Consider the following 27,773-nt stretch of genomic DNA (forward strand, 5'->3'; position numbering starts at 1 on the left):
TTATTTATTTTCAGAAAAACAGTATTCATTATTTTTTCACCACACCCAGTGCTCCATGCAAGCTGTGCCCTCTATAATACCCACCACCTGGTACCCCAACCTCCCACCCCCCCGCCACTTCAAACCCCTCAGATTGTTTTTCAGAGTCCATAGTCTCTCATGGTTCATCTCCCCTTCCAATTTACCCAAAAGCACATACCCTCCCCAATATCCATAACCCTACCCCCCTTCTCCCAACCCCCCTCCCCCCAGCAACCCACAGTTTGTTTCCTGAGATTAAGAGTCACTTATGGTTTGTCTCCCTCCCTATCCCATCTTGTTTCATGGATTCTTCTCCTACCCACTTAAGCCCCCATGTTGTATCACCACTTCCTCATATCAGGGAGATCATATGATAGTTGTCTTTCTCCGCTTGACTTATTTCGCTAAGCATGATACGCTCTAGTTCCATCCATGTTGTCGCAAATGGCAAGATTTCGTTTCTTTTGATGGCTGCATAGTATTCCATTGTGTATATATACCACATCTTCTTGATCCATTCATCTGTTGATGGACATCTAGGTTCTTTCCATAGTTTGGCTATTGTGGACATTGCTGCTATAAACATTCGGGTGCACGTGCCCCTTTGGATCACTACGTTTGTATCTTTAGGGTAAATTCCAAGTAGTGCAATTGCTGGGTCATAGGGCAGTTCTATTTTCAACATTTTGAGGAACCTCCATGCTGTTTTCCAGAGTGGTTGCACCAGCTTGCATTCCCACCAACAGTGTAGGAGGGTTCCCCTTTCTCCGCATCCTCGCCAGCATCTGTCATTTCCTTACTTGTTGATTTTAGCCATTCTGACTGGTGTGAGGTGATATCTCATTGTGGTTTTGATTTGTATTTCCCTGATGCCGAGTGATATGGAACACTTTTTCATGTGTCTGTTGGCCATCTGGATGTCTTCTTTGCAGAAACATCTGTTCATGTCCTCTGCCCATTTCTTGATTGGATTATTTGTTCTTTGGGTGGTGAGCTTGTTAAGTTCTTTATAGATTTTGGACACTAGTCCTTTATCTGATATGTCGTTTGCAAATATCTTCTCCCATTCTGTCAGTTGTCTTTTGGTTTTGTTAACTGTTTCCTTTGCTGTGCAAAAGCTTTTGATTTTGATGAAATCCCAAAAGTTCATTTTTGCCTTTGCTTCCCTTGCCTTTGGCGATGTTCCTAGGAAGATGTTGCTGCGGCTGAGGTCGAAGAGGTTGCTGCCTGTGTTTTCCTCAAGGATTTTGATGGATTCCTTTCTCACATTGAGGTCCTTAATCCATTTTGAATCTATTTTTGTGTGTGGTGTAAGGAAATGGTCCAATTTCATTTTTCTGCACGTGGCTGTCCAATTTTCCCAACACCATTTATTGAAGAGGCTGTCTTTTTTCCATTGGACATTCTTTCCTGCTTTGTTTTCTCAAGAAACAAGAAAGGTCTCAGGTACACAACCTAACCCTACACCTAAAGGAGCTGGAGAAAGAACAAGAAAGGAACCCTAAGCCCAGCAGAAGAAGAGAAATCATAAAGATCAGAGCAGAAATCAATGAAATAGAAACCAAAAAAACAATAGAACAAATCAACCAAACTAGGAGCTGGTTCTTTGAAAGAATTAATAAAATTGATAAACCCTTGGCCAGACTAATCAAAAAGAAAAGAGAAAGGACCCAAATAAATAAAATCATGAATGAAAGAGGAGAGATCACAACTAACACCAAAGAAATACAAACTATTATAAGAACATACTATGAGCAACTCTACGCCAACAAATTTGACAATCTGGAAGAAATGGGTGCATTCCTAGAAACATATAAACTACCAAAATTGAACCAGGAAGAAATAGAAAGCCTGAACAGACCCATAACCAGTAAGGAGATTGAAACAGTCATTAAAAATCTCCAAACAAACAAAAGCCCAGGGCCAGATGGCTTCCCGGGGGAATTCTACCAAACATTTAAAGAAGAACTAATTCCTATTCTCCTGAAACTGTTCCAAAAAATAGAAATGGAAGGAAAACTCCCAAACTCATTTTATGAGGCCAACATCACCTTGATCCCAAAACCAGACAAGGATCCCATCAAAAAAGAGAGCTATAGACCAATATCCTTGATGAACACAGATGCAAAAATTCTCACCAAAATACTAGCCAATAGGATTCAACAGTACATTAAAAGGATTATTCACCACGACCAAGTGGGATTTATCCCAGGGCTGCAAGGTTGGTTCAACATCCGCAAATCAGTCAATGTGATACAGCACATCAATAAAAGAAAGAACAAGAACCATATGATACTCTCAATAGATGCTGAAAAAGCATTTGACAAAGTACAGCATCCCTTCCTGATCAAAACCCTTCAAAGTGTAGGGATAGAGGGCACATACCTCAATATCATCAAAGCCATCTATGAAAAACCCACTGCAAATATCATTCTCAATGGAGAAAAACTGAAAGCTTTTCCACTAAGGTCAGGAACACGGCAGGGATGTCCATTATCACCACTGCTATTCAACATAGTACTAGAAGTCCTAGCCTCAGCAATCAGACAACAAAAGGAAATTAAAGGCATCCAAATCGGCAAAGAAGAAGTCAAATTATCACTCTTCGCAGATGATATGATACTCTATGTGGAAAACCCAAAAGACTCCACTCCAAAACTGCTAGAACTTATACAGGAATTCAGTAAAGTGTCAGGATATAAGAATAATGCACAGAAATCAGTTGCATTTCTCTACACCAACAACAAGACAGAAGAAAGAGAAATTAAGGAGTCAATCCCATTTACAATTGCACCCCAAACCATAAGATACCTAGGAATAAACCTAACCAAAGAGACTAAGAATCTATACTCAGAAAACTATAAAGTACTCATGAAAGAAATTGAGGAAGACACAAAGAAATGGAAAAATGTTCCATGCTCCTGGATTGGAAGAATAAATATTGTGAAAATGTCTATGCTACCTAAAGCAATCTACACATTTAATGCAATTCCTATCAAAGTACCATCCATCTTTTTCAAAGAAATGGAACAAATAATTTTAAAATTTATATGGAACCAGAAAAGACCTCGAATAGCCAAAGGGATATTGAAAAACAAAGCCAAAGTTGGTGGCATCACAATTCCGGACTTCAAGCTCTATTACAAAGCTGTCATCATCAAGACAGCATGGTACTGGCACAAAAACAGACACATAGACCAATGGAACAGAATAGAGAGCCCAGAAATAGACCCTCAACTCTATGGTCAACTAATCTTCGACAAAAGAGTAAGACACTCTTTTCTTAATAACCTTCATGTGTCACTTTTGAGCATTATGGCTGTCAAATGATGGCCAAATGATGTGAAGACCTCATTTCATTAACTCTAAGAAGAAAGTAATAAAACTCCTACTTCACAAATGGTTTTGTCAATGAAACAAGATAGTACACGCTTGGCATATATAAATAATAATAAACTATTGTAATTTTTATCTGCCCTAGGTTGAGAAACTTGAATTATGTGCTCCCATTTGCCACTAGCAAAATAGATACAAATAACTTAGCCTCATGAGTATCTATGATATTCTATCGCTGAGCACATTTATTCATCTAATAAGTAATGAGTTCCTTCTCAGTTCCAAAGACCACTGTACATCAATCTATCAGTGCAAATTGGAAAAGTCCCTTTCTATCCTTAATTAGTCTACAGAGTAGTTTAAAGACCTGGAAACATATGGGTATTTCATTTATTAACAATCCTGTGCCAGAATTTGAAGAACAATTCAGAGTAACTGAATAACTGCCCTTTATGGGGGACTCTGATCATGTTGTGTCAAGGTTCAGGGAGGACCCGACTTCTCACTCCCTGGAGACATCTAACTTAGATGGAGAAGCCAACCTCCAACTGGCCACTTCTGAAGGGCAGGAAAGTAAGGAAGGAACTAGGGATGAAGAACTGACAAGGAATGTGTGCAGGAGCACTTCAGGGATTGATGAGTGGGATGGGTTAAAAAAAGAGGTATTTCAGAGCAACGGGGAGACATAAGAGTTTCAAAAATGTTGTGCTTCTCTTTTCAGTGTTGCCATGCATTTTGGAAAACTTCTAGTGACTTTTCACAGTTAGGCATTATCTCTAACATTGTGACTCCCCTGAGCTTAGGCCCAGGGCTTGTGACTTTATTCTGGTTGAAAGTACAAGGATGTGTTGATGGTATAATGATGGATATCTGCCAGTAAAGATAGACATCATGCCTATTTAACAGAATTTGCTTTAGAGTTAACCAGATAGAGATGTAACTCTTGTGAAATTTACCATTTCTATGGAGAGGTTTGTATTACTTTGTAAACCTTTGTTTATTCATCTTGGAAATGAAGATTAAGGCCTATATCACTGTGAGCTTTCAGTGAACAAAGTTGTATTTTACAAATTTGAAAGAGGCTATAAGAAATAAACTGTCTTGGGCAATGAAAATGGCAACCTCCCAATCTCTGGCCCGGAGGAGCCGAGAGCTCAGGGCCCCACTCCTCAATGCACTCTCAGAGAAAAGCACCCAATCATTCCCATCTCCCTGGTCTTTGGCTGCGCTCTGAGCTCATCCAGCCTGTGACCAGTTCAAGAAACCAATATCCACAGCACTTTCATGATAATTCATGGACTTGAACAGGACAGCAAAAAATCTAAGTTGCCTAATGCACATATTCTCAGTGAAGGTCAAACAAGAGAGAGAAAGGCTGAAGGGGTAGAGGGAGAAGGAGAGGGAGAGCATCTGAAGAAGACTTCCCACTTAGTGCAGAGCCCAGTGTGGGATCTCTCAACCCTGAGATCCTGACTTGAGCTGAAACCCATACTCTGCTGCTCAACTGCCAGAGCCAACCAGGTAACCCCAGATCTGCCCTATTTTAAATCTAGTTCCATTTTCTAGCTAAGCACTCTAGTTGAATGAAAGGAAGTGTGACATGGTCTGACTGGAACAGCACCTGGGGTGAGTCAAACAGAACTGAGCCCATTTCCTGGGCATGGTAGTAATAATAAAAAGAATATCTTCTTTAACCCAGTGAACTAGCTGGGGCAGACTCGAGCAGTAAATATTCAGGAAAACTTAATCTGTCAGCCACCTCAGAAGCAAGGAAACAACCGGCCAATTATAATTGATGACATTGGGTGTGGTTTCATTGGATGCTACCAGAAAAGTCCTAGAACCATAGGACTTATGGCTCTCGAATTACTGACACTTGAGGCACAGATAAATAGGAAACAATGAAATACTTTATTGAGGTATGAGTTAGATGCTAAGGAAGGTGTGGTGTAGGGTAACATCCCTCAATGGATTCCAAGAACCTAGAGCTTCTGTTATTTCTCTTCAAAATTAAAATTTTTGCTTTTATTTATGAGGTTAACTAAAAAATCAATATAGTATATATCAGTGCTACATGACCTAGATTATCCTCTCAATACTAAATGGTCTGGGATTTTAGGAGCCCTGTTTGCCCTGATCACCCAGTAGTCCTATTTGGTGACTGCTGGCTACAGAGCAAAAATCTGTGGGACACAGCAAAGGCAATCCTGAGAGGAAAATATAGCAGTAAAAGCCTTTCTCAAGAAACAAGAAAGGTTTCAAATACACAACCTAACCCTACACCTAAAGGAGCTGGAGAAGGAACAAGAAAGAAAGCCTAAAACCAGAAGGAGAAGAGAAATAGTAAAGATCAGAGCAGAAATCAATGAAATAGAACCCCCCCCAAAAAAACCCCATAGAACAAATCAATAAAAATAGGAGCGGGTTCTTTGAAAGAATTAATAAGATTGATAAACCCCTGACCAGACTTATCAAAAAGAAAAGAGAAAGGACCCAAATAAATAAAATCATGAACGAAAGAGGAGAGATCACAACGAACACCAAAGAAATACAAACAATTATAAGAATATACTATGAGAACTCTATGCCAACAAATTTGACAATCTGGAAGAAATGGATGCATTCCTAGAGGCATATAAATGACCACAACTGAACCAGGAAGAAATGGAAAGCCTGAACAGACACATAACCAGTAAGGAGATTGAAACAGTCATCAAAAATCTCCAAACAAACAAAAGTCCAGGGCCAGATGGCTTCCCAGGGGAATTCTACCAAACATTTAAAGAAGAAGTAATTCCTATTCTCCTGAAACTGTTCCAAAAAATAGAAACAAAAAGAAAACTTCCAAACTCATTTTATGAGCCTAGCATCACCTTGATGCCAAAACCAGACAAGGATCCTATCAAAAAAGAGAATTACAGACCAATATCCCTGATGAACACAGATGCAAAAATTCTCACCAAAATACTAACCAATAGGATTCAACAGTAAATTAAAAAGATTATTCACCACTACGAAGTGGGATTTATTCCAGGGCTTCAAAGTTGGTTCAACGTCCACAAATAAATCATTATGATACAACACATTATTAAAAGAAAGAACAAGAACCATATGATACTCTCCATTGATGCTGAAAAAGCATTTGACAAAGTACCACTCCCCTTCCTGATCAAAACTCTTCAAAGTGTAGGGATAGAGGTCACATACCTCAATATTATCAAAGCCATCTATGAAAAACCCACCACAAATATCATTCTCAATGGAGAAAAACTGAAAACTTTTCTGCTAAGGTCAGGAACATGGCAGGGATGTTCATTATCACCACAGCTATTCAACACAGTATTAGAAATCCTAGCCTCAGCAATCATATAACAAAAAGAAATTAAAGGCATCCAAGTTGGCAAAGAAGTCAAACTATCACTCTCTGTAGATGATATGTGGAAAACCCAAAAGGCTCCACTCCCAAACTGCTAAAACATGTACAGGAATTTAGTAAAGTGTCAGGATATAAAATCAATGCACAGAAATCAGTTGCATTTCTCTACACCAACAACAACACAGAAGAAAGAGAAATTAAGGAGTCAATCCCATTTACAATTGCACCCAAAACTATAAGATATATAAGAATAAACCTAACCAAAGAGGCTAAGAATCTATACTCAGAAAACTATAAAGTACTCATGAAAGAAATTGAGGAAGACACAAAGAAATGGAAAAATGTTCCATGCTCCTGGATTGGAAGAATAAATATCATGAAAATGTCTATGCTACCTTAAGCAATCTACACATTTAAAGCATTCCCTATCAAAATCCCACCCATTTTTTTTTTTCAAAGAAATGGAACAAATAATGCTAAAATTTATATGGAACCAGAAAAGACCTCGAATAGCCAAAAGAATATTGAAAAAGAAAGCCAAAGTTGGTGGCATCACAGTTCCAGACTTCAAGCTCTATCACAAAGCTGTCATCATCAAGACAGTATGGTATTGGCACAAAAACAGACACATAGATCAATGGAACAGAATAGAGAGCCCAGAAATAGACCCTCAACTCTATGGTCAACTAATCTTTGACAAAGCAGGAAAGAATGTCCAATGGAAAAAAGACAGCCTCTTCAATAAATGGTGTTGGGAAAATTGGACAGCCACATGCAGAAAAATGAAATTGGACCATTTCCTTACACCACACATGAAAATATACTCAAAATGGATAAAGGACCTCAAGGTGAGAAAGGAATCCATCAAAATCCTTGAGGAGAACACAGGCAGCAACCTCTTCGACCTCAGCCACAGCAACATCTTCCTAGGAACATCACCAAAGGCAAGGGAAACAAGGGCAAAAATGAACTATTGGGACTTTATCAAGATCAAAAGCTTTTGCACAACAAAGAAAACAGTTAACAAAACCAAAAGACAACTGACAGAATAGGAGAAGATATTTGTAAACGACATATCAGATAAAGGACTAGTGTCCAAAATGTATAAAGAACGTAGCAAACTCAACACCCAAAGAACAAATAATCCAATCAAGAAATGGGCAGAGGACATGAACAGACATTTCTGTAAGGAAGACATCCAGATGGCCAACAGACACATGAAAAAGTACTCCACATCACTCAGCATCAGGGATATACAAATCAAAACCACAATGAGATATCACCTCACATCAGTCAGAATGGCTAACATTAACAAGTCAGTAAATAACAGATGCTGGCGAGGATGTGGAGAAAGGAGAACCCTCCTACACTGTTGGTGGTAATGCAAGCTTGTGCAACCACTCTGGAAAACAGCATGGAAGTTCCTCAAGAAGTTGAAAATAGAACTACCCTATGACCCAGCAATCACAACACTGGATATTTACCCTAAAGGCACAAATGTATTGATCTGAAGGGGCATGTTCACCAGAGTTTTTATAGCAGCAATGTCCTCAATAGCCAAACTATGGAAAGAACCTAGATGTCCATCAACAGATGAATGGATAAAGAAGAGGTGGTATATATACACAATGGAATACTATGCAGCCATCAAAAGAAATGAAATCTTGCCATTTGTGACTACATGGATGGAACTAAAGGGTATCATGCTTAGTGAAATAAGTCAATCAGAGAAAGAAAACTATCATATGATCTCCCTGATATGAGGAAGTAGAGATGCAACATGGGAGGTTTGAGGGGTAGGAAAAGAATAAATGAAACAAGATGGGATCGGAAGGGAGACAAACCATAAGTGACTCTTAATCTCACAAAACAAACTGAGGGTTGCTTGGGGGAGGGGGATTCGGAAAGGGGGGTGGGGTTATGGACATTGGGGAGAGTATGTGCTATGGTGAGTGCTATGAAATATATAAACCTGGTGATTCACAGACCTGTACCCCTGGGGATAAAAATACATTATATATTAGCCCTCAGGGAGATTCAAATTAAAACCACATTGAGATATCACCTTACACCAGTTAGAATGGCCAAAATCAACAAAACAGGAAACAACATGTGTTGGAGAGGATGTGGAGAAAGGGGAACCCTCTTACACTGTTGGTGAGAATGCAAGTTGGTGCAGCCTCTTTGGAGAACAGTGTGGAGATTCCTCAAGAAATTAAAAATAGAGCTTCCCTATGACCCTGCCATTGCACTCCTGGGTATTTACCCCAAAGATACAGATGTCGTGAAAAGAAGGGCCATCTGTACCCCAATGTTTATAGCAGCAATGGCCACAGTCGCCAAACTATGGAAAGAACCAAGATGCCCTTCAACGGATGAATGGATAAGGAAGATGTGGTCCATATACACTATGGAGTATTATGCCTCCATCAGAAAGGACGAATATCCAACTTTTGTAGCAACATGGACGGGACTGGAAGAGATTATGCTGAGTGAAATCAGTCAAGCAGAGAGAGTCAATTATCATATGGTTTCACTCATTTGTGGAGCATAACCAATAGCATGGAGGACAAGGGGCGTTAGAGAGTAGTAGGGAATTTGGGTAAATTGGAAGGGGAGGTGAACCATGAGAGATTATGGACTCTGAAAAACAGTCTGAGGGGTTTGAAGTGGCGGGGGGGTGGGAGGTTGGGGTACCAGGTGGTGGGTATTATAGAGGGCACAGCTTGCATGGAGCACTGGGTGTGGTGAAAAAATAATGAATACTGTTTTTCTGAAAATAAATAAATTGGGAGAAAAATAAAAAATAAAATAAAAAAAGAAATAAACTGTCTTAGGGTACCTGGGTGGCTCAGTGGGTTAAAGCCTCTGCCTTTGGCTCAGGTCATGATCCCGGTGTCCTGGGATTGAGCCCCACATCAGGCTCTCTGCTCAGAAGGGAGCCTGCTTCCTCCTCTCTCTCTGCCTGATTCTCTGTCTGTTTGTGATCTCTGTCTGTCAAATAAATAAATAAAATCTAAAAAGAAAAACGAAATAAACTGTCTTTATATTATACCTGCCTAACAATAAACACCTCTGGTCTATATGCAATCTTAACTCCACCTTGCCTTTTCCAGATTTAGAATATTCTCTTCTCCAAGCTTACCACAAATAATACTTCCAATCTTATTAATTCTTCTGTTGGATTATTCATTATTTATTTACCCGTATCTTTAGGTTATAACTTCCTTCTCTAAGAATGTTAACTAGTTTATAGTATTTTCACATTAAAAAAATACAACATAATTATATATATGCTCATTTAACCACAGATTGCTGGGGTCCAGCCTTGGCATGTCCAGGTGTTCCTGAAGGAAGAGTGGCATTGGCAAGAGAAATGAGAGAGCCACACCGTGAGTTCTGGTCAGTAGTCAGGCATCTCTGGTTTATTACCATTCAGTGAGCTTCTTATATAAGCAGTTTATTTGTGATAGAGGGCTACATTCAGGCAAAGGACATCAAAAGACTCAAGCACTCATCAGACAATTTCTCTTTGTTCAGCACATGTTATTCTAGTTAAGCTATAATGGTACAGATTGGCACCAGGGATGGGGGACAGGGTTTGCTTCATGAGTAATCAAGTCCCTCAGAAAGCCATGGGGGGTAGCACAGATACGTGCTTTTTGGTAACTTATTCTGGGGTCTGCAGGAAAAAAGGATATAGGTTAATGGAAAATGAGAAGATTTAGGGATAAACTAGATAGTAATGAACTGCAGGAAAACAGGATACAAGTTAATAGAAAATGGGAAGCTATCTGGAGAAACTAAGTACATAGGAGAGAAGTAGGAACGAGAAGGCATTAACTTTGCAGGAGGCAGGGTATTATATCAATGGCTCAGCTGTGAAAGCCTTGGACAAACATCACCTAGGGAGGAAACTGTCTACTGCAGTACACATCTAAAGTTCTCCATTGTCTTAGGTACAGAATAATTTACCTCCTAGGAGTTGCTCTGGCCCACAAGACTGAGAGATGTTTGCCGCAGATTAACAAAGGGCTCTTAATCTGAGAGAGATACGGAGATCAGAGAAAAAGGCAAGAGGCTATCAGACCATACTTATCTGTGGGTCTATCCAGCCTGCATCAGTTCAAACTTTAACCTAGTGGGGCAATGTCCTCTACCAGGACTCATGGCTCCCAACAACAGATATTACCATTTATTTGGATAATGGTATCATTATCCCATATCATTCAGGATGAAATGTGTGTAACATCTGGTACCTTATTAATCTACAATTTCTCTTATTTATTTAAATAAATAATACTTATTGTTATGGAAGTATAATTAGCATATGGTAAAGGCAAAGATAACTGAGTATAGTTTAGTGAGTTTTGAAGTGAATCCTCCTGCATTATCCAGGTTCTAGTCAAGAAATAGAAGGTGTTATCACTTGAGAAAATTCCTTTGTGTGTGTGTTTTACCATCAATCCTCTCTCCCCTCCACAAAGGAAATCCCTGTTCAGTTTTCTCTCCATAAATTAGTTTGCCTTTTCTAGAACTTCCCATAAATGTTACTATATAACCATACATCTTTAGCTCAAAGTTATGTTTTTGATGTTGCCTGTTTTGTTGTGTGTGTCAGTAATTGGTTCCCTGTTGTTGCTGCATAGAGGTCTGCTATCCTCTACCTAGCTATCATCTATTGATTGATCAATTATCTGTCATCTATATATAATTTTGTTCGGGATTATTGGTGGTACATTTCAGTGTTGAATTTGAAACTAACTTTATTCCTTAACTACTTAACTACATGACATTTCTTATTTTCAAGTCCTATCTTTTAATCTGTAAAATTATTATAATATTCCCCAAAGACATAAAATACAGACTTGTTTAATCAGACCTCAATAGATGCATATGTTTTACATGTTCTTTTTTTTTTCTAAGATTTATTTATTTGACAGAAATCACAAGTAGGCAGAGAGAGAGGAAGGGAAACAGGCACCCTGGTGAGCAGAGAGCCTGATGTGGGGTTTCATTCCAGGATCCTGAGATGATGACCTGAGCCGAAGGCCGAGGTTTATCCCACTGAGCCACCCAGGCACCCCTGTTTTACATGTTCTTATGTGATCCTCAGTTCCCATCCTTAACACCTGTTTGATTTTTTTTTTTTTTTTTTTTTTTTTTTTTTACTATAGGCCCAGTCCTAGAATTTTGGCTTCTATCACATCTTGCTAACAGGCTAACATTTAATGAAATTGTGAGCGTGGTCTTATGTCAAGATCATGGTTGGCACAGTCCTCACACCCTCGGTCTCTCACCACTTCTCAATGCCAAATATTGCCAAGGCAGTGAAATCTCAATCATTTATGGTGTCTTTTCTAGCCATGAAGAAGAGAGGGATGGGGAGACAGAGCAGAGGGCTACACATCTCCAAAGGAGCACCAGTGGAAGTTTCACTACCCTAGAAGGGCACGTTTTCAGAGTATAGGAGAAGGCAAATCATTTTGACTTATTGAGCCTGTGTTTGCAGGGACAGTGACTGAATGGTATCATGTTTAGGAAGTAGGCACCCCTGGAAGAAGAGAGAAATTTGATTAAGATCAGTTGTCAGAAGGAATTGATGTAGAGGTGGGGATCTAGAGCTTTAGAGGTGAGTCTGAAGTAATGAACACCCTACTTGCTCTATCCATTCCCTATCCTATTTCCACTCTCTTCAGAGTCATCTTATCCTCTTTCATTTATTGAAAGGAATTGGCAGGAATAGGAGGGAGAAAGACATGTAGCAGGTGCCCCTGGTTGCCAAAGGATTAGCTCCTGATAGCAAGAAATGCAACCACATCCATCCACTCTGTCTTCTTCATTGGAGGCAATTTCAGGTCTGGGTACTCAGAAAGTGCTCAAGTGTTTGAAGTATTCTCTCTCAGTGTCTCCAGGTCTTTGTTTCTCCTTCAATTTTTGTGTCAGGATCAAGGTAATAATAATTGTAAAAACAGCTCTTACTAATTGTGAATACTGTTACCAAGCACAGTGATCAGTTTCTATCTCCCTTACACATCAAACTATGTGAATATTATTAGTTTCCTTAATTTTCAGATAAAGAGACAGAGACTTTACAGTTTTAAATAACTTGCTTAAGGTAGATCAGCTTTTAGGTAGCAGAGTTAATATTCATACTCATATTGTATGATTTCAAAGGCTATGAGCTGAAATCTGTTGCTGTATATATAAATCTGTGTCTCTCTCAATTTATTGTCAGTTGACTTATTTTCTCAAACATATTTTTAGCAACTTTCTCGTTCTGTGTGTCCCTATAACTCTTCTATATGGGGCTCAGAGATTTTTTGTATGCTAATCTAAATTTTCAAGATTGTGGATGTTACCCTCCTCCTCACTTTCATAATCCTCTCTCTCTTTTTTGCTTCTGGAGGAAGATAATATATGCCTGTGACTAGTAAAGAAATTATTCTATATGCAAAGCTGTAATAAATTGTCCCTATGTCTCCTACTTCTTGAGTTTTTCCCCCTTCATTTTTTTTTTTTTTACACTGAAAAATGTGAGGCATTTATTATTGCTTTGGCAAGACTAACTTTCTTTTTTTTTTCTTTTTCCAATTTATTTATTTTCAGAAAAACAGTATTCATTATTTTTTCACCACACCCAGTGCTCCATGCAAGCCGTGCCCTCTATAATACCCACCACCTGGTACCCCAACCTCCCACCCCCCCGCCACTTCAAACCCCTCAGATTGTTTTTCAGAGTCCATAGTCTCTCATGGTTCACCTCCCCTTCCAATTTACCCAAAAGCACATACCCTCCCCAATGTCCATAACCCTACCCCCCTTCTCCTAACCCCCCTCCCCCCAGCAACCCACAGTTTGTTTCCTGAGATTAAGAGTCACTTATGGTTTGTCTCCCTCCCTATCCCATCTTGTTTCATGGATTCTTCTCCTACCCACTTAAGCCCCCATGTTGCATCACTACTTCCTCATATCAGGGAGATCATATGATAGTTGTCTTTCTCCGCTTGACTTATTTCGCTGAGCATGATACGCTCTAGTTCCATCCATGTTGTCGCAAATGGCAAGATTTCGTTTCTTTTGATGGCTGCATAGTATTCCATTGTGTATATGAGATATCACCTCACACCAGTCAGAATGGCTAAAATCAACAAGTCAGGAAATGACAGATGCTGGCGAGAATGCGGAGAAAGGGGAACCCTCCTACACTGTTGGTGGGAATGCAAGCTGGTGCAACCACTCTGGAAAACAGCATGGAGGTTCCTCAAAATGTTGAAAATAGAACTGCCCTATGACCCAGCAATTGCACTACTGGGTATTTACCCTAAAGATACAAACGTAGTAATCCAAAGGGGCACGTGCACCCGAATGTTTATAGCAGCAATGTCCACAATAGCCAAACTATGAAAAGAACCTAGATGTCCATCAACAGATGAATGGATCCCCCTCCATTTTTAAATAATAATGTCCCCTATAACCTGAGATATACCACTATTATATCTATGTTATATATTATATACACTGGGCTGGGTATCCTGAAGGCCATCAGGTGTGAAGTGAATGGGAAAATAAATCCCATAGCTGTTGTCATCACCCTGCCAGGCTGACCACTCAGCCTTCGGCTCGGGAAAGACAATGACAACACTAACCAGTGCAAAGAAATGGCAACTCAAAGCATGAATCAGTGGATGTAGCCGACATGGCTATAAAGGCTCCATGATCAATGTTAGGTACATGAGTTCAGGCAGGGGGAGAAACGAGCATTTGCCATGTAGCCTGCCATAAAAAGGTTATTGTTTTCCTGCCTTGGTGCCTAGCCTTCCCAGTGCCCCCTGTTTCAGACCTTAAAGGACTGGACTTTATTAAGATGGGTGTGACAATTATACCATTTTGTCACATTATGACTACTGTGGGCTCTTCTTCCACTATGTGATACATCCATAGATATAGAGTTACCTCATGGCACAGAAATGAATATATTAATATTACATATTAAATTATTTTTCACTTTCTTCAGTCTCGAAGGTTTTTTTCTTCTGATTTTAGAAGTAATGAAACCATTTCTGGGCCCCAAAAGTACTGTTCTAATGGTGCCTAGTGAATAATTCACTGCAGTGCTTCTCTCCCCCACTCTTAGCCTTCTGGAAGGGCATAGGATGAACACTCAGGGTTGGCATCTCTGAGTCTGGCAGGTGGTAAGCAATCAGGAGAAATCATTTAAATGGACTTAATAAATATGTCCTTCCTGTGGATGGAGAAACCTCTCAAACTGTCCACTCCACACTTCCTCAAGAAACTGTAAATTTGTTCCAGAATTTTTAGGCATCCAAAATAACTGAAACTGGTGTTAATTGTGTACTTTGTAAACACTCAGGGACTGGGTAAAATTTTCTCCTCATACCTAGCCCAGAAAAATATACTATATCATATGCCTCTGAGTGCCCAGCCAACTCCACAATAAAATAAAGGCATAAGTATGTAATTTTATACAAATTGTAAAAATGAATTATGAGTTTCTGTCAAGTACTATTATAAGAACTGTGGTGTAGGCCTAGTTGTGATAGGATAAGTACTGCCCTTAAAGTACTAGAGTTCAAACATAGATATAGATATAGCCCAACTATAATATAAGGTGCACTCCCCACCCCCACCCCAGGAGCTGAAATTCAGTATCAGATGGTAAGAAATTTAATGGAGACAGGGAGTAGCTCATAAATAAGCTCTAAAAAATTATTTTAATGGAATAGAATGAATAAATGCAAATGAATTGGGTATGCAGAAATGACCAAATTTTATGTCATGGGAGTCATAGATTCTGTCCTGACTGAGAACACCTCAATCCTCAATCAGTCAGAAAGATAAGACACCAACTTCTCTGGGCAAGTGCCACCTAATACCTTATGGTCTTTGTTCTTGGGCCTCTCTATCCTGACACTGGATGCCTTATTTTGGGAGAATATTTAACAGGCTATCCAGGTCAGTTTTATTTTATTGTCTCTTTGTGATAGGAAAATGAGGGATAATTTTCATCCTTCAACTGAGAACAGGAGTTTTACGAAGGTCAGATACCCAAAGCCCCATCCTTCCCAGAACCTCAAATGAGGCTCTGCCCCAGGTTGCTGGTGGTTTACATCTGCCCTTATTCTCTCTCTCTCTTTTTTTTTTCCCAATTTATTTATTTTCAGAAAAACAGTATTCATTATTTTTTCACCACACCCAGTGCTCCATGCAAGCTGTGCCTTCTATAATACCCACCACCTGGTACCCCAACCTCCCACCCCCCCGCCACTTCAAACCCCTCAGATTGTTTTTCAGAGTCCATAGTCTCTCATGGTTCACCTCCCCTTCCAATTTACCCAAAAGCACATACCCTCCCCAATGTCCATAACCCTACCCCCCTTCTCCTAACCCCCTCCCCCCAGCAACCCACAGTTTGTTTCCTGAGATTAAGAGTCACTTATGGTTTGTCTCCCTCCCTATCCCATCTTGTTTCATGGATTCTTCTCCTACCCACTTAAGCCCCCATGTTGCATCACCACTTCCTCATATCAGGGAGATCATATGATAGTTGTCTTTCTCCCCTTGACTTATTTCGCTGAGCATGATATGCTCTAGTTCCATCCATGTTGTCGCAAATGGCAAGATTTCGTTTCTTTTGATGGCTGCATAGTATTCCATTGTGTATATATACCACATCTTCTTTATCCATTCATCTGTTGATGGACATCTGCCCTTATTCTCTCTTATTACTTATCCCTTCCTTGTCTTTCACTCAGGGCTATTTCCATCAGATTTTCCAGACCAAGAAAGAGTCACCACTTTTCACCCAGATGGAAAAGATACAGTGCCTGCCACCATTTCATCTGAATGAGACAGACCTACAGAATGAGCAGATGTTGACTGTGCCACACAAGTGCCACTGTGGAGTAACTGATAGGGTTAATGACTCTGCTTTCTCAGAAAGTTCTAAAGGGAAGACGCACACTCTGACCTACATATGTTTGTTGTTAAGGCCGGTAGTGATAGGTGCCTCCAGGAGGTACTTCTACCGACTTCTACTTAGTTAAATCTTTTTTTTTTTTTTTTTTTTTTTAATGTGTTGTGGTGGTGTTGGTGGTGGTGGGGTGTCTATAGCAGAGGATTTTGATGTATTTTTGCTCCCTGGCTAGGCTACTCTCTCTATGGGGGGATCCAAAGCATATTAGAGACATCTGAAGCCAAGCAATACTAATCTATATAGAAAGCTGCACATTTTTCAACTGAGTCCACATTGTTTATATTTCATAATTATTTTGTAGGTCTACGGTTTCCAGACTTTAGTTTACATAAGAAGGTGCGGAATTTGATAAAATTCTCAGAAATCTAACAAATGTCTAAATTCTTAGGAATCTATATTTTGCAGGTTTAATTCTTTGGGAATTTTAATTTACAGATGAGCAAAATGAGGCCTCCAAATATTAAGTGATTTGCCACAAAGTAGACTTGCTCTTTTTTACACATAAGATAATTCCCATACCTCTGAGCTATTCCACCTAAACATTTCTTCTTTCAGGATTATCAATTATCCAAGAGATATAAGCCAATCCACTGTGGAAGATATTAAGCAAGATGTATTTTCCATCTGGAGCAATGCAACCCCCGTGGTTTTCCAAGTGAAAAATCAAGATGCAGACATCAAGGTTTCTTTCTGGGACTTAGGTAAGAAACTGACATGGGAGGGAGGGCATGTTGTCCCATGTAAAGGGCAAATGGTTTCAATCCATAAACAAAAAACCAGTCCACCATTCCAGCTTTTGGAAAAAAAAAATCAGACAAAGCTAATGGAAATTGATAAATCTATAACACAGAGAAGACATCTTCAGTCTAATGTAGCGGGAGATTAGGGGAGGAGATGCACTGTGTAGTGAACAGAGTGAAGGATGGTGACTATACATTTGCCTGTCAAAAGGCAGTTGTGTAGCCATTAAATCTGTTGAAATGCTATTCAAAGTTAATCTAACCTGTCATGGCTGACATGACAAATCAACCAGGAAAATGTGAGGGTAAGAGGATGGTGAAAAGAAATTAAGAGACAAAGAGATGGGGGTAGGTGGGACACTGAGGAGTATGTCCAACAGTGCTGATTTTATTCCACATCTTACAATCATTTATAAGGCAGACCACAATAGGAGGAGTAATATCAGTACCTAGTCAGATGACCACAAGTTTCTATAACAAGTTTACATTAACTACAAGGAAACCTCGTGATGCTAGGTAGTCTCAGCTAAAGCCATTAGCAAGACAATCAACCAGGGAGTGGGTTATGGGAGGTACAGGAACAACAAGGACCAACTAAAAACTCATGACCCTGACCACATTGTTCCCTTCTGTAGGGAGAGTGTGTGGGAAATCACGTAGGCGAGCGCCCGACGCATAGCACAGACCCTTTTCTCAGTGTTACTCAACTTTCCCGTCCTTAACCTTGTCAAGGTGTCCGGACTTTGAAGGAGACACAAGTCAGGGCCTGGTTTGATCCTCGACTCCAACTATGCCGTGGCCTCCAACACTAACCTATTTATAAAACACTGCAGTGTTGGAGCGCCTGGGTGGCTCGGTGGGTTAATGCCTCTGCCTTCGGCTCAGGTCATGATCCCAGGGACCTGGAATGAAGCCCCACATCTGGCTCTCTGCTCACCAGGGTGCCTGCTTTACTCCCTCTCTCTCTGCCTGCCTCTCTGCCTGCTTGTTACCTCTGTCTGTCAAAGAAATAAATAAAATCTTAAAAAAAAAAAAACCCAAAACAAAAATCAACACTGCAGTGTCTAAGTTTCCTTCTCCATTTTCCTTCTGTTTTGGGAAGTTTTTGTGTCTAACTTATAACCTTCACTCAATCTCTGCCATCTTTTCTTCTTTTACCACAGAAGATAAGATATGGCTAGATTTTTGGTGCCACCCCATTCTTCTGCATAGATGGTGCCTTAACCCTCTCACACCTCTAGTGTTATCCAGTTGCATGGTACTCCAAGGCACTGAGGCTTACTAGGATCATTCCTGCCCTTTCCCTGATCCCCCATTGTGACAATAACTTCTGTCATTGTCCACAACACATGGAGATTTTTGGCCCTTTGTCCACAGCCCATGGAGATTGTTGGCCCTTTGATGGACCAGATGGTGTCTTAGGTCATGCTTTTTTACCAAATTCTGGAGCTCCAGGAGTTATCCACTTTGACAGAGAAGAACATTGGTCAATTTCAGACAGAAGTAAAGACCTACCTGGTAGGAATGCTAGAACTCTCTGGCAGCACAGGTGTTGGTAATGATGGTCTTCACCTGGGCTTAGAATGCAGTGAAGAGAGTAAAGTGAAGGACTCAGTGTCAGGGTGAGGTGGGAAGGTTTGGTTGAGGAACTGGGTCTCCTATTTGAGTGGGGGAAGTTGGGATCATTTCTGAACAAAGATGCTCCTATCATGAACACATTGTCACATTTTCTTTTCTCTGTTATGACTTTGTTTCCATTTATTGTCTCAATTTTCTCCATGCTTCTCGTTCACTTCCAGTTTATCTGTCCACCTATTCTGCCATTCTGTTTCCCACTAGATTCCTTCCCTCTCTGCTTGCCTTTATCTTGCTCTCTAATATTAGTTATTTCTTCCTTTTCTGTTCTTTTTTCCTCCCTTCTTTTTCTGCCTTCTTTATGCATAGTTAATATGTACACATTTGTCTGTACCTTTTCAGGATTTAGTTTTTTCCTTGTTGCTATTCATGAGCTTGGCCATTCTCAGGGCCTGCTGCACTTCAAGAGTCTGAACTCCATAATGTACCCCAGATATGTGAATTGGGACCCTACAACCTTCCATCTTGATGGTGATGATATCAAAATAATCCAGCAACCCTATGGTCTGTCCCTGCTGGAAGAGAGGATATCTGGACAGGAAATTCCACTTGGAGTTTACTGTTTTCTTCTGTCCTTATAAGGAGAAAGATGGTCATCTGAAATACCCCAATGTTAACACAGAAGAATCATTCAACCTGGGTTTTAGTGGCTTCACTGGGAGATCAAAGAATTCAAGGCCTTAACATAGCATTGGGGACTGCTTGAACTAATCCCTAAAGAATGGATTCCATTTAAGACAGCTGAGTCAAAGCTCAAAATACTTCTGGGTCCCCATAAAGATCATTTTCAAGGGTAAAAATTTGTTCTTACAATTTGGTATATCTTAGCATTTCATATATTCTGTCATTGTGATCAAGGCAAGAGAGAAGAGTATATTAGAATGGAAAACTCTAACAGATATGGCCATAGAAGTCTCAAATTAGCTGAAAAGGTAAGAAAAAAACAAGAATAGGAATAAGTCTTTCATATGTAATTACAAGGGTAGCATTTGAGGAATGTTGTTTATGCTGTATTGAAGATTACAGCTATAAAGACCAAGTGTTAGGATGGTGGCCTATCCACTTATTAGCTCTGAAAGCTTCAGTAAATATATTTAACCTCCTTATAACTCAATTTTTAAAATTACTTCAAATTTCTTTAATTTCTCTAAATTTATTTAAATAAACTTTAAATTTCTTGTTCTAAGAATGAAACTGACATGAGAGAGACTAAAGGAGAAAGAAAACAGATTAATTACATGCACATGGAAATGCAATGATAAAGTTAAGACCCAAAGAAATGACCAAAGTAGGTAGCTTTCATGCTTTCTAGACAAAGTACCTACACTTTACATCCCCAATTCTCTTAATATTTACTTTTGAGAACCAAAATTCAGACAATTGACTTTTTGAAAGATCACTGAAATTATCTGTGGTATGATTGGCAAGTGTAAAAGAGACAATGCATAGAAAACCAACATCAGTAATGAAAAAAGGCAATATTTTGACACTCCTGAAGACATTGAAAAATCATAAAGATGTGTAATGAGTAATTTCTAGTTAATAAATATCAAAATACATACCTAAAATATACATTCTTAAACATAGCTTATAAAAACAGGCAAAGGGAGAACTAGAAAATCCAAGTAGCCCTACAAATGCTTAAAAATATAATCTATAATTATATTTCTTCACAAGTATTTTCAAAACAGAAAAGAAGAAAATTTGAACTGTCTTTGAACTATTATCTATCAAAACTATACATAAAAACTACCCCTGGATAGCCATTTAATAAAGACATCATGCCAACCATATGCAAAATATTCCAGTAGGAAAAAAATTTTCTTAGGTTATTTTCATGAAAACACGAAAGGTTATTTTCTGTAAAACATGACAAAAACATTATAAATAAGGAAAATTTCAGGGTACTCTCACTGATGAACATAGATGTGAAGATCCTGAACAAAATATTAACAAATTAATCCTGCTAATAAATAAGGGAAGGTCAAGTAACATGCCTAAGTTGGGTTTGTTCCAGAAATGTAAGGGTGATATTTGAAAATCAATCAATATAATTAATCACCTTAATAGGATAATGAAGGAAAATCATATGAATCATAAAAATCACAAGTCTCAATGGACACAAAATAACTTTTTTGAAATTCAACATCTATTCTGGGTAAAATATTTGATCAAATAAACAAGAGAAAGTAACATGTTCTCTGATAAAAGTGTTACAAAAAAAAAATCCTAGCAAACATACATTAATAAGGAAATGGTGAGCATGTTACCTGTGAGAGCAACAGAGAGAAAATAACATAACTTTCATCACTTCTGCTCAACATTATACCAGGGATCTTAACCAGTGCACTGAATCAATTGTAGTGTAAACCCTGACAGTTGGTTTCTCTTTTTTTGATACAAGTACCTGACTTAAGCTTTGATTAAGCCTCCACTTTAAAGAGGCATTCATTTCAAAGATGACTATTTCAGGTAAACACTTTGCCAGCCACACAACTAGATAGAGAACAAGGTCACCTAAACCAATGCCCTCCCTCCTCACTCCCTCTGAGGCTCCTTAGTTGACTGACCATTTGTGCCACATGCTTTTTGTCTTCTCTCTCTTTAAATTCCAGCTCTTAAGTTTTAAATTCACCAATAAATTATCATATGATTTCAGTCATATGTGAAATTAAAGAAACAAAACGGATGAACATAGGGGAAGGGAGGGAAAAAATAAGATGAAATCAGAGAGTGAGACAAACTATAAGAGATGCTTAACTCTATGAAATAAACTGAGGGTTGCTGGAGGGGAGGTGGGTGGGGGATGGGGTAACTGGGTGATGGGCATTAAGGAAGGCACTCGATATAATGAGCACCAGGTGTTATATACAACTGATGAATCACTAAATTCTACCCCTGAAAATAATACTACACAATATGTTAATTAATTGAATTTAAATTTTAAGAAATCACCAATAAAGAGTGAGCCCAAGAAACTCTAGTCCAATAGAAGAACTCTGGGCTCCTGTGCAGAAGTGGGCTCTCTCCCCTCCCCCAACCTCTACCCCACACCTTGCTATGTTGCCCCAGGTGTGCCATGTAATTTCCTGGTCCTATAAGTAATAAACCTTTTATTTTTTCCCTCAAAGATAGCTAATAGTTCTTGCCAAAGGCATCTTGCAGTCATTATATATATATACATATATATATATGTATATATATAGAGAGAGAGACACACACACACACACGTATATATGTCAGAACCAAAGATTTAGAAAAAGATAATTTATAAGTGCTATTCATATTAGCATAAATTAGTATCAAATAGCTAGGAATAAATACAATGTAAGATATATAATAGTTTTTATTTGTGAAGCATAAAACAATACTGAGAAAAAATAAAGACCTCAATTAATTGAGGTCTGTGTTCTCAGATTGGAAGACCTGGTAACCTAAAACTTTCAATACTCCCAAAATAGAGCTATAGATTTGATATATTCACAATGAAAGTCCCAATACAGATCTTAGTGAATGGAAATTGATAAGCTGTCTATAAAATTCATAAGTGCAAAGAGGTGGATTGTCAGGTATAAGCATAAAAAAAAGAATGTATTAAGAAGTCATGTTCAGGGGCGCCTGGGTGGTTCAGTGGGTTAAAGCCTCTGCCTTCGGCTCATGTCATGATCCCAGAGTCCTGGGATCGAGCCCCGCATGGGGCTCTCTGCTCATCAGGGAACCTGCTTCCTTTCCTCTCTCTCTGCCTGCTTCTCTGCCTACTTGTGATCTTCGTCTGTCAAATAAATAAATAAAATCTTTCAAAAAAAAAAAAAAAGCAAGTCATATTCAGTACTAAGCACAGTGGAAGTAATGATGAACTAGATAATCATTTTGCCTCTACAGAAGTTAGTGTGGAGACTTGAATCCTGTTGTTGCTTAATAAATGATTATTAAGTACATAACCCTATGAATATCCTGTTCAGTGAGAACTTGTAAGTACCTTGTAACAGAAGGGCTCTCTGCACTTAATTACCACAGTTCTATATGGATGTCCCTAATGAAGCTGAAGTTTCAATATCCCTCTGGGATGGAGTAGTTATTCTTTGATTCTCAAATGCTCATTCAAGGAGAGAAAACTGTTACATTTGAAAGTAAGGACAGGGAGTGGTGGAGAGAGAAGGAGGGAGCCATTTATACAATTTCCAGTATCATAATCATATGCTCTTGCAACAGCTGTGCTTAAAGGTTGTTTATATTAATTTCATCTCTGAGGACCCATCAGACTCTGAAACCAACCCTACTTTTCTATCCTGGGAGAAACCAGGAGTATTTATAGAGAAGTAAAAGTATTCAAGCCTCACTGTTCATGGAATCAAAGGTTTTCAGGACCTGAGGTTCATGGATAATCATAATAGTAACATCTGTAACCACTACACAAGCGACTTTCAGATAGAGAAGAGAGTTCTTCTCAAGTGAGGGCTAAACTGAAACAGAACTAAAAGCAAAGAAACGAGAAGACAGGGGCAATAAAAGGACTGGAAAACGATAGTTACACTTGTTTTTTCCTAAATTTGTGAAAGGACACAGATTTAGGTGAAATAAAACACAAGAAAATGGCAGCAAGGGGCAGATTAAGAAGGATAAAGATGTTTAGAAACTAAAGTGGCAGAGAGAGAGAAAGCCCCAGAGATAGAAACAGAAAGAGAATATGATTTTACCTCCAATGGAGGAAAGTTTAGGCAGAGAAAGACACAAGGAAACTGGATCCTTTGGGAAAATGGCTCCTGGTTATGTGATTAAGCATTCATACTGATGTGATAATCTTATAAAGTCAGGTAAGTGTAATTTTTAAGTTACAAATAAACAGAAGATAGATTTAGGCACAATTTGTGTTATTATACAAAGGCCAAAGAGAGTAAAATCATTGAGACAATGCACAATTTATGCAGGAGGGGGAAGTGAGTGTCATTTTCTTTAGAACAGGTTTAGAAACAATATGAAGTGTATGACATATCATAATGTCTTTTTCCAACAATTTTAATATAGGCTAGTCAGTGGGGAGAAGGGATTTTTTGAGAACCACAGCAAGACCCCAGAGAGGCTGTGGTAAAATGGTGTCCTCACCCTCAGCGGCTCTCCCTTAATTGGAATAGGTGAGTGTGCGATGTGAGTCTTTGCCCTTGAAATGCCTTGAAATGAGTCTCAGCCTCTTTCGACTATTTCTTTCTTACTTTACCATGACTAAGTTGTGTTAAAATAAGTCAAGAACCACAAAGAATCATTGTGAATGACATAGACATAGAGTCATAAAAAAATGAACTGAGAAAGGACAATCATAAAGGGACTGAGAAAGAATGAAAGATATGATAGCTACTTGGTGAGAGAGAAAGACAAGAAAGAGCACAAATGTCTGAGCTTTAAATCCACGCACAGGTTTGCAACTGAAGTTTTCTAAACCTTGCAATCTGAATTTAGAGGGCTCAGACCAGGGAGAAAACCATTTCTAGACACCAGTGATCCACTTTATTTTCTGCAACTTCTCTGAGAATTAAAGAAAATGTGATTTATATCAAAGTTGAAAGAGAAAGCATAGACTGATTTCCTGGCATGGAGTAAACTACTTACCTTTTGTGGCCACAATACGTTCTCTTTGTGTGGGTGTATGGGTGTGTGGGTGTGGGTGTGGGGGTGTGTGTGTGCACACACATGCCCATGTGTGCTGTATACTTCAATGTTAAAGTCTAGAGTGTTTTCATGAGCTGAGCTTTAGAACAGAAATTAGAAGAAATATTTCTGAGTGAGGAGGAAGAAAAAAGAAAGGCAGCTAGGGACTTTAGTAGATTTTGAAGACCAGAGAGAAAAATGTTACTTGGAGGTAAAGAAAAAGAAATGCATGGAACTGATATTTTGCCTGGTAGATGCATAATTGCTTAGCTGACTGCTTTCTCCAAGACAAGGGGCCAGTGAACGTTCAGTTTGGGACCCTTAGGGCTGGAGAAAAGGACCAGGGAGGTGTCTCACTCCTAGGTGATGGGATGCCTGGGCTTGGGGGAAAAAGTCTGTCTTACTACATGGAAAGGATGGCTTGGTATTTCCTTCTGTTCTTCAGATTGTAGATTCTAAGCTGAAGAGTTCTTTGGAATTACAGATTGTTCAGCCTGGAGAACTTTCAGTGTTAACACTATAAAAAATGCAGATAAGAATCCACCAAGGGGGGAAATTAAAAAAAAAAAGAAGTTTTATGAAATAAAATAGAGACAATAAAATGTCAGTACTGGACAAATGGAACCAATGGCCAATCTGGGGCTACATTTGGAAAGATCTTCACTTCAGGCCAGAGCTGAAATCTTTTAAGAGTTCAGACACTAAGTGTCTACAAGGTAGGATAAGGAAGATGCTGAGATGTTGCAGAAGAGATGTCTGACCTTAAGGGTTGGAGGAAATAAGGGCACCTGGGTGGCTCAGTTGGTGAAGCTTGCTCTCTCTCTTTCTTTCTATAATGAGAGAGAGGAAAAAAAAGAGAAAAGATGGGGTAAGTGAAGAATTTTCTCAAGTACAGTCAATGGCATTAGACAGGGCTAAAATAAGGAAGCAGAGAACTGAAGGGACAGAGAATTCCACAGGGCTTAGCTGCTGTGACCAGTGTTATCAGCCTGGGGAATAGCAAGACCAGCATCAGCAGAGGTGATCACAGTGAAGACTGATGGGAGGAAGTAAGGCCAGACATTAGAATTCTATTTTGAAAAAGGAAAAAAAATTGATTGTTTCTAAGAGGTATTGATGGTGGATGCTAAAGGTGACATCTCTGGGATTGCTCTGGGTTCATGGAGGTACATGAACTGGGTCATAAAATTGGAAAAACATTTAATATTTAAGTTGAACATTTAAAAAATATGATTATAGGCATCATTTTGAAAGAAAAATGCAGGAAAAGATCAATAGAAATGAAGCAGATATTATCCACTATTACTAACAGATGTTTAATTTAAATATATTGTTTTAATTTTATTTTGTGGGAAGGTGATATAGGAAGAGTTTCAATAGTTACATTGTAATCTTATGATATATTGATCATAATAAATACTTTTCCTGCTACTGAGAGGAGTTTAGATGAAGGAAGAATTGCTATATTAAACAGCAAAAAATATGCAAGTGTGCTAGGATTATGGACTTTACTCTTTTTCATGTCTCCATTTTATATAATGTGACATTTATTTTTTATTATTAAAATATTAAATATTCTCAATCTTTAAAATATTACAAAGTATTAAATAAAACTAAATATGAAGGGAAATTATGTTTACTTCTTGGAAACAGTTCAGTTGTTATGAATTAAGAGACTGTGTAGAAGCAACAAAAGATAACTCAAGAACATCATTGACAGGAAACAATGCAAATTCATAGACATTTACTCTGTCTTTTCTCTAGTTTTATTATTATAATGTTTGATAAAAATTTCTTTATCTACTCTTCTACTGCTTTAATTTTTAGTGTTCTCAGTGCAAATTCATCAGATTTCTTGTCAGAGATGACCAGATTGTATGGTACACACTTTTTGCTCTGGAATTTGGTGCTCTACTGGGAACTGATTCTCATGTAAGAACCTTTAGAAGTACATCCTTCCTATCTCTGTGAGGTTGGAGGAAAGATACACTGTATCCTGATTGTACTGCTCATGTTCACACGGGATAATTTTGAAGGAAAAACGAGAAAACATTCTTCCTGTTTGCCAAAGGTCACCATGGTGGTCTGGAGTAACAATAACACTATAGAGCCCATATTTATTCTGAGGGGATTTCCTGGATTAGAGTATGTCCATTCTTGGTTCTCAATCCCATTCTGTTTTGTGTACTTGGTAGCATTTATTGGTAATGTCACCATCCTCTCTGTCATTTGGATAGAGTCCTCACTCCACCAACCCATGTATTACTTCCTTTCCATCTTGGCACTGACTGACCTAGGTATGTCCATGTCCACACTTCCCACCATGTTTGCTGTGTTATGGCTGGATGCTCGGGAGATCCAGGCAAGTGCTTGCTATGCTCAGCTCTTCTTCATCCACACATTCACATTCCTGGAGTCCTCGGTGCTATTGGCCATGGCCTTCGACCGTTTTGTTGCTATCTGTCGTCCACTGCACTACACCACAATCCTTAACAACAGTGTAATAGGCAAGATTGGTTTGGCCTGCTTGCTAAGAAGCATGGGTGTTGTACTTCCTACACCTTTGCTCCTGAGACGTTATCACTACTGCCATGTCAATGTCCTTTCACATGCCTTTTGTTTGCACCAAGATGTTCTGAAATTATCCTGTTCAGATGCCAGAATCAGCAGTGTCTATGGACTATGTGTAGTTATCACCACACTGGGCGTGGATTCAGTCTTCATACTTCTTTCTTATGTTCTGATTCTGAATGCTGTTTTGGGCATCGCATCTCATGAAGAGCGGCTTAAGGCCCTCAACACATGTGTGTCCCATATCTGCGTGGTGCTCATTTTCTTTGTGCCAGTTATTGGGGTGTCAATGGTCCATCGCTTTGGGAAACATCTGTCTTCCATAGTTCACCTTATCATGGCCGATATTTACCTGCTTTTCCCCCCAGTACTTAACCCTATTGTCTACAGTGTCAGGACAAAGCAGATTCGTCTAAGAATTCTTCGCAAGTTTGGGCTAGGGAGGAGGTTTTAA

The 27,773-nt window shown here is 39.0% G+C and overlaps 2 protein-coding genes across 2 annotated transcripts; both read left to right on the forward strand.

Moving 5' to 3' along the window:
• The first annotated feature begins 3,809 nt into the window (after positions 1-3,809).
• On the forward strand, positions 3,810-19,686 carry MMP26 (matrix metallopeptidase 26). Its single transcript, XM_044260215.1, has 6 exons — positions 3,810-4,019; positions 14,478-14,606; positions 16,510-16,772; positions 17,286-17,431; positions 18,848-18,973; positions 19,448-19,686. The coding sequence occupies exons 1-6, from the start codon at positions 3,810-3,812 to the stop codon at positions 19,684-19,686; spliced, it is 1,113 nt and encodes a 370-aa protein (XP_044116150.1).
• Positions 19,687-26,816: 7,130 nt separating this feature from the next.
• LOC122914127 (olfactory receptor 51L1) lies at positions 26,817-27,773 on the forward strand. The gene has a single exon (XM_044260764.1). The coding sequence runs from the start codon at positions 26,826-26,828 to the stop codon at positions 27,771-27,773; it is 948 nt and encodes a 315-aa protein (XP_044116699.1). The 5' UTR covers positions 26,817-26,825.

Source organism: Neovison vison, chromosome 7, assembly GCF_020171115.1.
Source record: "Neovison vison isolate M4711 chromosome 7, ASM_NN_V1, whole genome shotgun sequence".
NCBI lineage: Eukaryota > Metazoa > Chordata > Mammalia > Carnivora > Mustelidae > Neogale > Neogale vison.

Excerpts from the sequence above, each read along its gene's own strand:
- MMP26 (XM_044260215.1), top strand. The coding sequence starts at position 3,810 with ATGGGGGACTCTGATCATGTTGTGTCAAGGTTCAGGGAGGACCCGACT. Across the intron at positions 4,020-14,477 it reads GGGATGGGTTAAAAAAAGAG|GCAGGGGGAGAAACGAGCAT; the intron begins GTATTTCAGAGC and ends ACATGAGTTCAG. Across the intron at positions 17,432-18,847 it reads GGTTTCTTTCTGGGACTTAG|CCCATGGAGATTGTTGGCCC; the intron begins GTAAGAAACTGA and ends CTTTGTCCACAG.
- LOC122914127 (XM_044260764.1), top strand. The coding sequence starts at position 26,826 with ATGGTGGTCTGGAGTAACAATAACACTATAGAGCCCATATTTATTCTG.